Source organism: Oncorhynchus mykiss, chromosome 7 (genome assembly GCF_013265735.2).
Source record: "Oncorhynchus mykiss isolate Arlee chromosome 7, USDA_OmykA_1.1, whole genome shotgun sequence".
NCBI lineage: Eukaryota > Metazoa > Chordata > Actinopteri > Salmoniformes > Salmonidae > Oncorhynchus > Oncorhynchus mykiss.
This window is the reverse complement of record NC_048571.1, coordinates 72,121,301-72,134,489: the sequence shown is the minus strand read 5'-3', so window position 1 is coordinate 72,134,489 and position 13,189 is coordinate 72,121,301. Positions and strand designations below refer to the sequence as shown.

Sequence of the window (13,189 nt, the reverse complement as noted above, 5' to 3'; positions counted from 1 at the left end):
GTAGAGTCTTGGTGGTTCCAAATGTCTTCCATTTAAGAAGGATCTAGGCCACTGTGTTCTTGGGGTCCTTCAATGCTACAGAAATTGTTTGGTACCCTTCCCCAGATATGTGCCTTGATACAATCCTGTCTCAGAGCTCTACGGACAATTCCTTTGACCTCATGGCTTGGTTTTTGCTCTGACATGCACTGTCAACTGTGGGACCTTATATAGACAGGTGTGGGACTTTCCAAATCATGTCCAATCAATTGAATTTAGCACAGGTGGACTCCAATCAGGTTGTAGAAACATCTCAAGGATGATCAATGGAAACAGCACCTGTGCTCAATTTCGAGTCTCATAGCAAAGGGTCTGAATACTTATGTAAATAAACTATTTATGTTTTCTTAAAACCTGTTTTTGCTTTGACATTTTGGGATGTTGTGTTTTGATTGATGAGGGAAAAAAATATTTAATTAATTTTAGAATAAGGCTGTAATGTACCAAAATGTGGAAAAAGTCAAGGGTGCTGAATAATTTCCAAATGCACTGTATATACTAAACAAAAATATAAATTGAACATGCAAGAATTTCAAAATGTTACAGTTACAGTTCATATAAGGAAATCAGTCAATTTAAATAAATTCATTAGGCCGTAATCTATGGATTTCACATGACTGGGAATACACATCTGTTGGTCACAGATACCTTAAAAAAAGGTAGGTGCGTGGATCAGAAAACCAGTCAGTATCTGGTGTCACAACCATTTGCTTTATACAGCATGACACATCTCCTTTGCATAGAGTTGATTGGGTTGTTCATTGTGGCCTGTGGAATGTTGTCCCACTCCTCTTCAATGACTGTGCGAAGTTGCTGAATATTGGCGTGAACTGGAACACGCTGTCATACACGTCGATCCAGAGAATTCCAAACATGCTCAGTGGCTTATGTATCTGGTGAGTATGCAGGCCATGGAAGAACTGAGACATTTTCAGCTTCCAGAATTGTGTACAGATGAATGGCACGACAATGGGCCTCAAGATCTTGTCACAGTATCTCTGTGCATTCAATTGCCATCGATGAAATGCAATTGTGTTCATTGTCTGTAGCTTATGCCTGCCCATACTATAACCCTACTACCACCATAGGGCACTTTGTTCACAATGTTGACATTAGCAAACCGCTCGTCCACGTGATGCTGTCTGCCATCTGCCCGGTAAAGTCGAAGCTGGGATTCATCCGTGAAGAGCACACTTCTCCAGCATGCCAGTGGCCATCGATGGTGAGAATTTTGCCCACTGAAGTCAATTACAATGCAGAACTGCAGTCAGGTCAAGACCCTTGTGAGGACGACGAGCATACAGATGAGCTTCCCTGAGACGGTTTCTGACAGTTGGTGCAGAAATTCTTCGTTTGTGCAAACCCACAGTTTCATCAGCTGTCCGGGTAGCTGGTCTCAGACGATCCCGCAGGTGAAGAAGCCGGATGTAGAGGTCCGGCGCTGGCGTGGTTACACATGGTCTGTGGTTGTGAGGCCGGTTGGATATACTGCAAAATTCTCTGAAATTAAATTGGAGGCGGTTTGTGGTAGACAAAGAAACATTTCATTCTCTGGCAACAGCTCTGGTGGCCATTCCTGTAGTCAGCATGCCAATTGCAAGCTCCCTGAAAACTTGAGACATCTGTGGCATTGTTATGTGACAAAATGCACTTTTTGGGGTGGCCTTTTTTAATGTCCCCAGCACAAGGTGCACCTGTGTAATGATAATGCTGTTCAATCAATATGCCACACTTGTCTAGTGGATGGATTATCTTGGTGAAGGAGAAATGCTCACCAACAGGGATGTACATTTATTGTGGACAAAATTTGAGAGAAATATGTTTTTTGTGCATGTGGAAAATCTTTAATTTCAGGTCATGAAACATGGGAAAAACACATTACATCTTGTATATAATTTGTTCAGTGTATATATATATATATATATATATATATATATATATATATATATATATATATATATATATATATATATATATATATATATATTTGTGTTAATTTTTCTTGTGTTTTGTTGTGTCCATCTGCATGTGTTTCTAATGAGTCTAACAGTCGTCATTGTATTACTCACATACAGTTGAAATCGGAAGTTTACATACACCTTAGCCAAATACATTTTAACTCAGTTTTTCACAATTCCTAACATTTAATCCAAGTACAAATTCCCTGTCTTAGGTCAGTTGGGATCACCACTTTATTTTTATAATGTGAAATGTCAAAATAATTGAAGAGAGAATGATTTATTTCAGCTTTTATTTCTTTCATCACATTCCCAGTGGGTCAGAAGTTTACATACACTCAATTAGTATTTGGTAGCATTGCCTTTAAATTGTTTAACTTGGGTCAAATGTTTTGAGTAGCCTTCCACAAGCTTCCCACAATAAGTTGGGTGATTTTTGGCCCATTCCTCCTGACAGAGCTGGGGTAACTGTGTCAGGTTTGTAGGCCTCCTTTCTCGCACACACCTTTTCAGTTCTGCCCACACATTTTCTATAGGATTGAGGTCAGGGCTTTGTGATTGCCACTCCAATACCTTGACTTTGTTGTCCTTAAGCCATTTTGCCATAACTTTCGAAGTATGCTTGGGGTCATTGTCCAATTGGAAGACCCATTTGCAACCAAGCTTTAACTTCCTGATGTCTTGAGATGTTGCTTCCCCCTTTTTCCTCCATCACGATGGTCATTATGGCCAAACAGTTCTATTTTTGTTTCATCAGACCAGAGGACATTACTCCAAAAAGTACGATCTTTGTCCCCATGTGCAGTTGCAAACTGTAGTCTGGCTTTTTTATGTCGGTTTTGGAGCAGTGGCTTCTTCCTTGCTCAGCGGCCTTTCAGGTTACGTCGATATAGGACTCATTTTACTGTGGGTATAGATACTTTTGTTCCTGTTTCTTCCAGCATCTTCACAAGGTCCTTTGCTGTTGTTCTGGGATTGATTTGCACTTTTCGCACCAAAGTACATTCATTTCTAGGAGACAGAACATGTCTCCTTCCTGAGCAGTATTACAGCTGTGTGGTCCCATGGTGTTTATACTTGCGTACTATTGTTTGTACAGATGAACGTGGTACCTTCAGGCGTTTGGAAATTGCTCCCAAGGAAGAACCAGACTTGTGGAGGTCTACAATTTTTTTTCTGAGGTCTTGGCTAATATCTTTGATTTTCCCATGATGTCAAGCAAAGAGGCACTGAGTTTGAAGGTAGGCCTTGAAATACATCCACAGGTACACCTCCAAATGACTCAAATTTGCCAATTAGCCTATCAGAAGCTTCTAAAGCCATGACATCATTTTCTGGAATTTTCCAAGCTGTTTAATGGCACAGTCAACTTAGTGTATGTAAACTTCTGACCCACTGGAATTGTGATACAGTGAATTATAAGTGAAATAATCTGCCTGTAAACAATTGTTGGAAAAATGACTTGTGTCATGTACAAAGTAGATGTCCTAACCGACTTGCCAAAACTATAGTTTGTTAATAAGCTATTTGTGGAGTGGTTGAAAAACAAGTTAATGACTTAATGACTCCAACCTAAGTGTATGTAAACCTCCGACTTCAACTGTATATGTGTGCAGGGTTGGGGAGTAATGGATTACAAAAAAACAAACACTTTAATACATTACATTATCAAAAATAATATTATCATCAGACTTCAGATACTTTTGAAAAACTAGGTGATTTATTCTAGGAATACTTTTTAATTCATAAAGGAAGTTTGCAAGAAAAAAGACACCTTTCTGTTTACTCACAACATTCAAATCAGCATTGAAAAAAGGCTCACGTTTAAGTGTGTTCCACCTGAGCGAGTCTGACCACTATGATGACACACTAAACGTATTTGCTTGATCGCGGTAAAAGAGCAGGAATAGGCGTTTAAAGGCTACAGTCCAAGCTATGTTTTCCAATGGTGCGACTGCTGTCAAAGGCATTCAAGGATAATCAATTTGAATAAAGGCTTTGAGGTAAGGATGACAGCAGTGGTGTAGTGTCACGATCGTCGTGTCGTATGGAGTAGACCAAAGCGCAGCGTGGTTAGAATACATTCAACTTTTAATAAAGATAGACACTAAACAAACTATACGAAATAACAAAATGAACGTGCCACTATGATACAAAAGTGCAAACACAGGCAACTAGACATAGACAATAACCCACGAAATACCCAAAGAAGATGGCTGCCTAAATATGGTTTCCAATCAGAGACAACGATAAACACCTGCCTCTAATTGAGAACCAATCTAGGCAACCATAGACCTACATAAACACCTAGAATGTAAACAACCCCATAAATCTACAAAACCCCTAGACAGTACAAAAACCCTAGAAAAGACAAAAACACACATACCACCCTCGTCACACCCTGACCTAACCAAAATATATAAAGAAAACAAAGAATACTCAGGTCAGGGCGTGACATGTAGTCTATGGCGATACAGATATCACTTATTATTGACATCTACATAGCGAATTCAAGTGAATCACACTGCTGCTCTCTCATTTAGCTTTATGCACCTTACGGATTGTATTTGTAGTGGGTGGCTGTTCACAAATGTACATGTGTATTTTAACTCAATAGTGGTTGAACTAAAGAAGTTTAAGCTGACTACCAATTATTATTTTTGCAACCAGTGGACAGCCAGTGAAAAATGTGCTCTTGCAACAGCTGCATAGTGCAAATCCAGGGCCTGCTTAATGCAGTGGCTTACAGGAGCTGAAGCCCCGGGCCCAAGCCCGTAGGGGGCCCTAGAGGCAGAGAAAAATGGAAATGTGTATATATATATTTTTTTACTGCAACCGCCAACCACAGGAGCCAGCTCTCTATGAGTGTAGATAGCCTGCTGCCGCTCTGCTAATCATCAGATGTGGGGAGGAGAGAAGTTAGGGGGCCCTGCCTTGGTTGGGTAACTGATTCAGGGCTAATTACCTGCAATTCTACACATTTTGCCTCAACTTATGCCATGTAAATGATATCTGAGTGAGAGTGGCTAACAAAATCAATGGGTGCCCCCTGGAGGTCAGGGCCCCTGGGTACATACCCTGTGTGTCCAGTCGGTAGTCAGCCATGATTAATACAAGTTTAGATAATTGGCTTGACTAACTTACAAATCTAATAATTGTTAGCTGATATGGCTAGTTGAGTGACAGTCAGTGATTGACATAACAAGTGAAAAACTTCTGATGCACAACCACATTTCTAAATTGCACCTTGTGTATTCTACTATTCTGACTCTGAACAGTAAGCTGAGACCCCAACTGAGATCTCCTAAAATGTTTCATAGTATATACTGTATTTACAGATTTCTATGTCATATTCTTGAAGATCAAAGGATATTACATCAATTGGAATGACTGTAAATCTGACACTTTTTACAGTGTAGCCTAATCGTATCTTTTGTAAAAAGCAATCGGTTAGAAGAAGCCTACGTAACCAACCCATAAAGTAAAATCCAACATCCATTAATAGCCAGCTATGTAAATTATAATATTGATTTATCCTGCAATAGATTTCATTCAATTGGTAAAATATATGTTTGTCTTCTTCTAATGCCTCTTAAAGGGAAAGTAATCTCAAAGTAACTGAAAGTTACATTACTGATTACAATTTTGGACAGGTAACTAGTAACTGTAACAGATTACATTTAGAAAGTAACCTACCCAACCCTGTATGTGTGGTATGTGAGTTCTGTGTGTCTACATTTACTTATAAAGTACAGTAGACAAAGTATTAGTAATGCCTTAGTAATGCCTCAAGGGGATGTATGAACCATTGATACCAGTTGTTCGGCTAGTGGTGTGGTAAGACGGTGACTAGTATGATAGAGGGTTGAACTCTGACATAATCTGTGGTTCTCCATACAGGCAGACCAAGGAGCAGGTTACTAAGAAGGGGGGTCCCAACCTCAAACTGGGCCCCCAGGGGGAAAAGAAGCCTGGTCAGATAATGGGGGACCCTCGAAAAGACAACACCATGGACCTTGGTCAGCATCTGAAGGTCTGTTTATAAAGTGTGTGTGTGTGCGTGTGAGACATAGAAAATACAGTGTGTCTGTAATTCCTGTGTGTGTGTCAGTTGGAGGAGATGATGAACACCCTAGAGAGAACTAGACAGGAGCTGGATGCCACCAAGCAGCGCCTCTCGTCTACCCAGCAGTCCCTGCAGGAGAGGGACGGTCACCTGACCAACATGAGACAGGAGCGCAGGAAACAGCTGGAGGAGATCCTGGAGATGAAGTAAGTCATGGGATGTCGTACATCAGCAGAGCAATGAAACATGTTCATATTTATGTTCATATTCTGTTTAACAATGGTAATCAAAAGAACTGCACTGGAATTATTCAAATAGGTCAAGGATATAAAGAAAAACTTGGTCGTGTGAATACTCAAACGCCATGTCAATACTTTTTTGTTTCACGTAAATAGTGAGAAATGGTAAATTATGTTGTCTTCATATGTGGGAAAGATGCATGTTTTGTCTCAGCTGTGCTGACTGGTATCTTGTTCTCTTGTTTGTCTATAGACAACAGGCCCTGCTGGCAGCCATCAGTGAGAAGGATGCTAACATCGCTCTGCTAGAGCTGTCTGCCTCTGGGAAGAAGAAGACCCAGGAAGAGGTTCTGGCTCTGAAGAGGGAGAAGGACAGATTGATGCACCAGCTAAAACAGCAGGTCAGGACTGGTGACACAACTCAGGTAGACATTTTATTCAACCTTTACTCAGGGTCCATTCCATTTCAATTAAGTCAATTTAGTTAGTAAACTGAAATGGCAATTCCATTTCTTTCTCATTGAAAAGTATTTAGAAATATTTAATTGGAATTGGAACTTCAGTTTACTTCCTGAATTGACTGAATTTGAATGGAATTGACTCCAACCCTGCCTTTATTTACACAGGTTTGTCTCATTGAGATCCAAAAAGTCTCTTTTGCAGGAAGGACCTGCTCACAATAGCAGCAGTTGTTCCGTTCTAAGCTTATTTCTGCTACTCAGTTGCTATTCTCTCTTTGCTAACTCAATCAATTCCTTCCATTCATAATGACTAACTCAGTGTTTGGGTCTCTCGTATTAAATTGTAGAACTTACATGTTTGTGTTTTGTTCCACAGACACAGAGCAGGATGAAGCTGATGGCAGACAACTATGAAGACGACCACTACCACCCCCATCCTCCCTTCCATTCCCTACCCCAGCAACCCCACCCGGGCCTCCAGCCTCAGTCCCCCCAGCCCCAGTACCAGCACCCGCCACATCCCCAGCAGCAGCACGCCCCGTACCCCCATGCCCCGCACCCCCAGCCCCCACCCCAACAACACCCTCACCCCCAGCAGCCTCAACAGCAGTACTCCCCTCATCCCCAACAGCACCCGCAGGGGCACCCCCAACAGCCCCAACACCAACCACGGCCCCAGCACCCGCTGCAAGCCCAGCAGCCACACCCACAACAACAACAACACCCCCATCCAGGACAGCATCCTCACGGGCCTCCGCCACAGCAGCAGCACCCCCACCCCCAACAGCACCCACAGCCACACCTTCACGGCCCCCTGCAGCAAGCCCCCCACCCCCAGCACCCACACCCCCAACACCCCCAGCAGCATCCCCATCACCCCATACCCCATGCCCCGCAACAGCAAGGCGGCCACCCCCGCCACCCGCCCCCACACCACCGCGGAGGACCAGGGCCTGCCAGAGGACCCCCCCATGCCGGCCACCGCCCCTCCCAAGACCAGGTCACATGTCTCCCTTTCTTGTGTTTACAATCAGGGGCTGGATTTATAAAGCATCTTAGACCAGCAGTGTTGATCTAGGATCAGGTCCCCCCTGTCCATATAATCATATGATCTAAAAGGCAAAACTGATATGTTTTATGACTATGGGCCCAGAATTCTGATTTAACTGAGGCTTTAACTCTTTGTAGCTACTAAAGCACATAATTGACTTATTCCAAACCACATTCTCGTATTTACTCAGAATGAATTGCATTGCCATTATGTTTTTTATTTTAAATGTTACCCCCTTTTCTCCCCAATTTCGTGGTATCCAATTGTTAGTAGTTACTATCTTGTCTCATTGCTACAACTCCCGTATGGGCTCGGGAGAGACGAAGGTCGAAAGCCATGCGTCCTCCGAAACACCCAACCAAGCTGCACTGCTTCTTAACACAGCGCACATCCAACCCGAAAGCCAGCCGCACCAATGTGTCGGAGGAAACACCGTGCACCTAGCGACCTGGTTAGCGTGCACTGCACCAGGCCCGTCACAGGAAACGCTAGTACGGGATGAGACAAGGATATCCCTACCATCCAAACCCTCCCTAACCCGGACGACGCTAGGCCAATTGTGCATCGCCCCACGGACCTTGGTGCGAAACCAGAGTCTCTGGTGGCACAGCTAGCACTGCGATGCAGTGCCCTAGACCACTGCGCCACCCGGGAGGCATTACAGATGTTTTTTTGAACACTATTAGACAAAAAGCAGGCTGTCCATCTGTTTCCTATCCTTGTTGTGGTGTGGTGGTCTAACGGCTAGACTGTTGCATTGTGCATTTAAATCTATATTTAGATGAACTCTAAGGCTGTGTCTCAAGTGGTACCCTATTCCCTATAGTGCATTACTGTTGACCAGGGCTCTATGACCGCTCTACTGTAGGGCCTTCCTGGTGTGAGGTCAAAATAGACCCAATGTTTATTCTCAGCTTTGTTCAACATTCATGCCTGGATCAAGTTGACCAGTGTTAGCCCATTCAACCAATACTGTCTGTAAATATTACAGAGTGGGCCTGTAATTAACCTATGCAATGCAGATTGGATTGAAAAGCAAAAACCAGACTTACAATGCCTTTATGCCTTTGCTCTTCTCTATATTAATCCTATATACAGTGTAACATTATCATGACCCTTAATATAGTGCTTTCAATCATTTCTCTCCTGCATATTTACCTACTCATGACATGCTGTCATATAATAACCTTTGACCTATGCTAACTCTTGATAACCCTTTCTTCACTTCCTGCTAACCTTTTCTGCCGGCCTCTCACCAATAGGATGACGAGGAGGGCATTTGGGCATAATCGTGCCAACGATGACAACCAAAGCTCTGATGTTGTTCTGAGGGGTGAGATGTTTTGAAACACTGCTTTTTCGTACCTTTTCGCTTTCACTTCCTGTTTTCTCTTCAGTTCTGTTCCAAACCTCTGTGTGCTGTGGATTTATTTGTTTAGCTGACTGACTCTTGCCCTCCCTCCCTCCCCATCCCTCCCTCCCTCCCGCCCAAACCTGCCTGCCTGCCTCCCTCGCCACATCTCTCTCTCTCTCTCTCTCTCTCTGTTCATCTCTCTGAATCCTAGATGATTCAGTCACTATTGGAGGAGCACAGCCATGCCATGATGCTGAAACACATTGACTACCTGACCAAACATTTTTTACCGCCACACAATCCACACTTCAAAATGGGGCCTTTATTTTTACTGAGGATGAGGAAGATGATGAAGAAGAGGAGGGATGAAGCAGGTGGGAAGGCCAGACGAGGAGACTGATGGTTGAGCAGGTAAAACGTATTTCTAGATTCAGTAACACTTGATTTGGAGGGTCCCCTTTAGTGGTAACTTTCTGAAAGAATCCCCTAGGTTTCCAGAAATCCCGGTTGGAAGATTCCTGGATTTCCTCATTATTCCCTCCTAATTCCAGGAATATTCCAACTGGGATATCAGGAAAATCTGGGAATGTTTGGAAAGATACCTGAATCTTGCAATCCTTGTCCCCTTACCGAAGGTCTATACAGCACTTTGAGATATCAGCTGATGTAAGAAGGACTATAGATATAGATAGAAGGGCTATATATATATATTGATTGATATATATAGAATAAAGCACTGTGAATTATTGTTTAGTGTTCATTTGACAATCACTGTAAATGGACAGGAACGACTCTAGTGTTAATTACACCATTATGTGTATTTTTACAGATAACTGAGGAGCCATCATGTGAAGAGCACTCTACAGACATTGGAGAAACTGGCCAGATCTTTGAGAGTGACTCTGTGGAGGATGAGTGGCCCTACACAGACACAGAGGTGCTTTCTGGGACGTTAGACTGGGTTGGACAGACTGGGTCCCCCTCAGACAAACAGACAGACGGACGGACGGACGGACGGACGAGCTGTCTGGTCTCAGCTCCGTGGTCCTGCTCACACAGCCAAACTCACACAGCCACTCTGGCCCAGTTGTCAAGCTGCTCAGCTCACCTGTTGCCCCCCCATTCTCACCAACCTGCGCCTAATTGGTTCACTCTCCTAACTCCACCTTGCTTACCTGAGGTGCCCTGTTTACCTGATTTGCCCCACCCTGTTCATCCCCGGCTGGTTCTGATTGGCTCCCCTGCCTGTCAGTCTCCTCCCTACTTACTGACAATCTGTCTTCACAGCGCTTATTTTACACATATGTAGTTTTTTTTTGTAGTTTTCTCTTTTTTCCAGAGATAGCCTGTCTCTTCCCACATATTTTATGAAGTGCCATACAGTTACAGCTTTAGTTTACTTTTAAATTGTTGTGCTACTTATTTTTATCTTCTAATTACCTTTTGTTGAGTGTGTTTCATCTGCAGTACTTGACTATGGCTATGAGTGTTTTGTGTTAAGTGCATTAGAACAAGGAAGAGGAACCAATAGGCAGCCACTACAGCGCTTATCTGACCAATGGGCATCCACTACAGCTCTTATCTGACCAATGGGCACCCACTAAAGCTCTTCTCAGACCAATAGGCACCAACTATAGTTCTTATCTGACCAATGGGCAGCCACTGGCCTTGCCTGTAGTACTGAAGGTTTACTTGTGCCGTTAATGTGCAGTCTGGCATGGCCTTATGGGTAGGGCCCTGAACCAGGGGTTTGCTGGGCCTTTGGGCTTGGGGCTTCCAACTGTGTATCTATCCTGTTACCTCAGTTGATGTCACAGTTAAAACTCCAATCTATGCAGATGTCAGTACTAATAATGCAGCTTTTATTCAGTCATGAGTCAAGGGCACCAATCAAAAAGCATTTAGATGTCTTAAACCAGTACCAATCAGAATGGTATTTTCAGAACATACACCAATCAGATTACATGACGGTTTGTTTCTCAGCATCATATGCACCTATGCACCTTCTCCTCCCTGTTTCAGGGATAATTCTAATGGTGCTTTTAGATCACTGGTGCTCACAACATGATGTTCAACCAGAGACACAGCCAAGAGACACGGCCATTGGATGTTGTGCAATCATGTCACTAAATAGGGATGTTGATCCCATAACCTGGCTTGCTTATGAACTGTAGAAGACTGTATTGTATGTAGGATCAGCCGGAGAGATTTTATATGTGTAATGGCATCCATGGACACCTAGGTGTATGAGACTTCCTGCCATACATTTATAGCCCTCTCTCCGGCTCATCGTCTCCCTACTCCCTCCTCTTCTTCATGACCTCTTTTCTCATCCTCTCTTCTTCTCTTTCAGCAGTCATAGTCTGTGCTAACCCAAACCCAAGTCTAGTGACTCGTTTATGTTCTTCTCAACAAGGTGGCCTTGTGCCTCGTTTATATTATATACATATTATAGATATATATAGAAAGAGATCTACATGTCTATGTGGTCAGAATATTGTGCAAGGAAAAAAAAGAATGAGGATAAAAATACATGTTTTTTTTTTGTTGTTCAAAGTGGCCTAAGGATTTATTTTTTTGAAACGTATTTAGTGTGTGGAGTAACGTTTGTGACTTTCCTCTGTTTTGTACATTACAAGAAAAAAAACAGCACTCAACATTCCCTGTATGAAAACAGACTGGCTCTCACTAAGGAAAGTCTAGCCTTGAGACACAGTCCAAAGGCAAGAAGACTATTTCATTCTCATTTAGAAGAGCTCTTACATTCCTGCTACAGCGTGAGAAATATTTTTTGAGACACACACACACAATCACTATAGTATCAGTGAGATTACTTCTTAAACTTGCACTTGGCAGTGAGGACTATCACTACCATTGTTAAAGTGGAGGGTTGGAGTGACTCCGTCATTACAGATGTGTTATCCAGTCTCAGTGTTGTGTGTTTGTTTGTTGTCAATGTCATTGTCCCAGTGTATCCAAATGTGGTGATAAACATGACTGTTGAGTGTGTAGAGAACAACAAAAACCAATCTATTGGCAAAACCCTCCCCCTCCACCACTGCCACCACTAACCCCCGTCCATCACTACCACCACTAACCCCCCCTCCATCACTACTACCACTAACCCCCGTCCATCACTACCAACACTAACCCCCCTCATCACTACTACCACTAACCCCCCTCATCACCACTACCACTACCACCACTAACCCCCCTCCATCACTACTACAACTAACCCCCTTCCATCACTACTACCGCTAACCCCGCTCCATCACTACTACCGCTAACCCCCCTCCATCACTACGACCACTAACCCCCCTCCATCACTACTACCACTAACCCCCCTCCATCACTACTACCGCTAACCCCGCTCCATCACTACTACCGCTAACCCCCCTCCATCACTACTACCACTAACCCCCCTCCATCACTACTACCGCTAACCCCCCTCCATCACTACTACCGCTAACCCCCCTCCATCACTACTACCGCTAACCCCCCTCCATCACTGCTACCACTAACCCCCCTCCATCACTACTACCACTAACCCCCCTCCATCACTACTACCACTAACCCCCCTCCATCACTACTACCACTAACCCCCCCCTCCATCACTACGACCACTAACCCCCCCTCCATCACTGCTACCACTAACCCCCCTCCATCAATACTACCACTAACCCCCCTCCATCAATACTACCACTAACCCCCCTCCATCACTACTACCACTAACCCCCCTCCATCACTACTACCACCAACCCCCCTCCATCACTACCACAACTAACCCCCCTCCATCACTACTACCACTAACCCCCCTCCATCACTACTACCACTAACCCCCCTCCATTACTACCACCACTAACCCCCCTCCATTACTACCACCACTAACCCCCCTCCATCACTACCACCACTAACCCCCAACCATCACTAATACCACTAACCCCCCTCCACCACTACCACCACTAACCCCCCTCCATCACTACTACCACTAACCCCCCTCCATCACTACCACCGCTAACCC

The 13,189-nt window shown here is 43.8% G+C and overlaps 1 protein-coding gene across 7 annotated transcripts in view; it reads left to right on the top strand.

Annotated features, from left to right (window-relative positions):
* LOC110528436 (ERC protein 2) overlaps positions 1-12,974 on the top strand; it is a 99,229-nt gene extending 86,255 nt beyond the window's left edge. For 4 of the 7 annotated variants that reach the window (XM_036984014.1, XM_036984016.1, XM_036984015.1 and 1 more), the window contains 7 exons: positions 5,898-6,030; positions 6,109-6,269; positions 6,556-6,727; positions 7,140-7,763; positions 9,077-9,147; positions 9,380-9,579; positions 9,998-12,974. In XM_036984014.1, the coding sequence (XP_036839909.1) occupies positions 5,898-6,030; positions 6,109-6,269; positions 6,556-6,727; positions 7,140-7,763; positions 9,077-9,103 (1,117 nt within the window). In that variant the 3' untranslated portion in view covers positions 9,104-9,147; positions 9,380-9,579; positions 9,998-12,974. The remainder of the gene's footprint in view (positions 1-5,897; positions 6,031-6,108; positions 6,270-6,555; positions 6,728-7,139; positions 7,764-9,076; positions 9,148-9,379; positions 9,580-9,997) is intronic. The other 3 variants (XM_036984013.1, XM_036984012.1, XM_036984017.1) reach the window with 3 other exon arrangements.
* Positions 12,975-13,189: the final 215 nt, after the last annotated feature.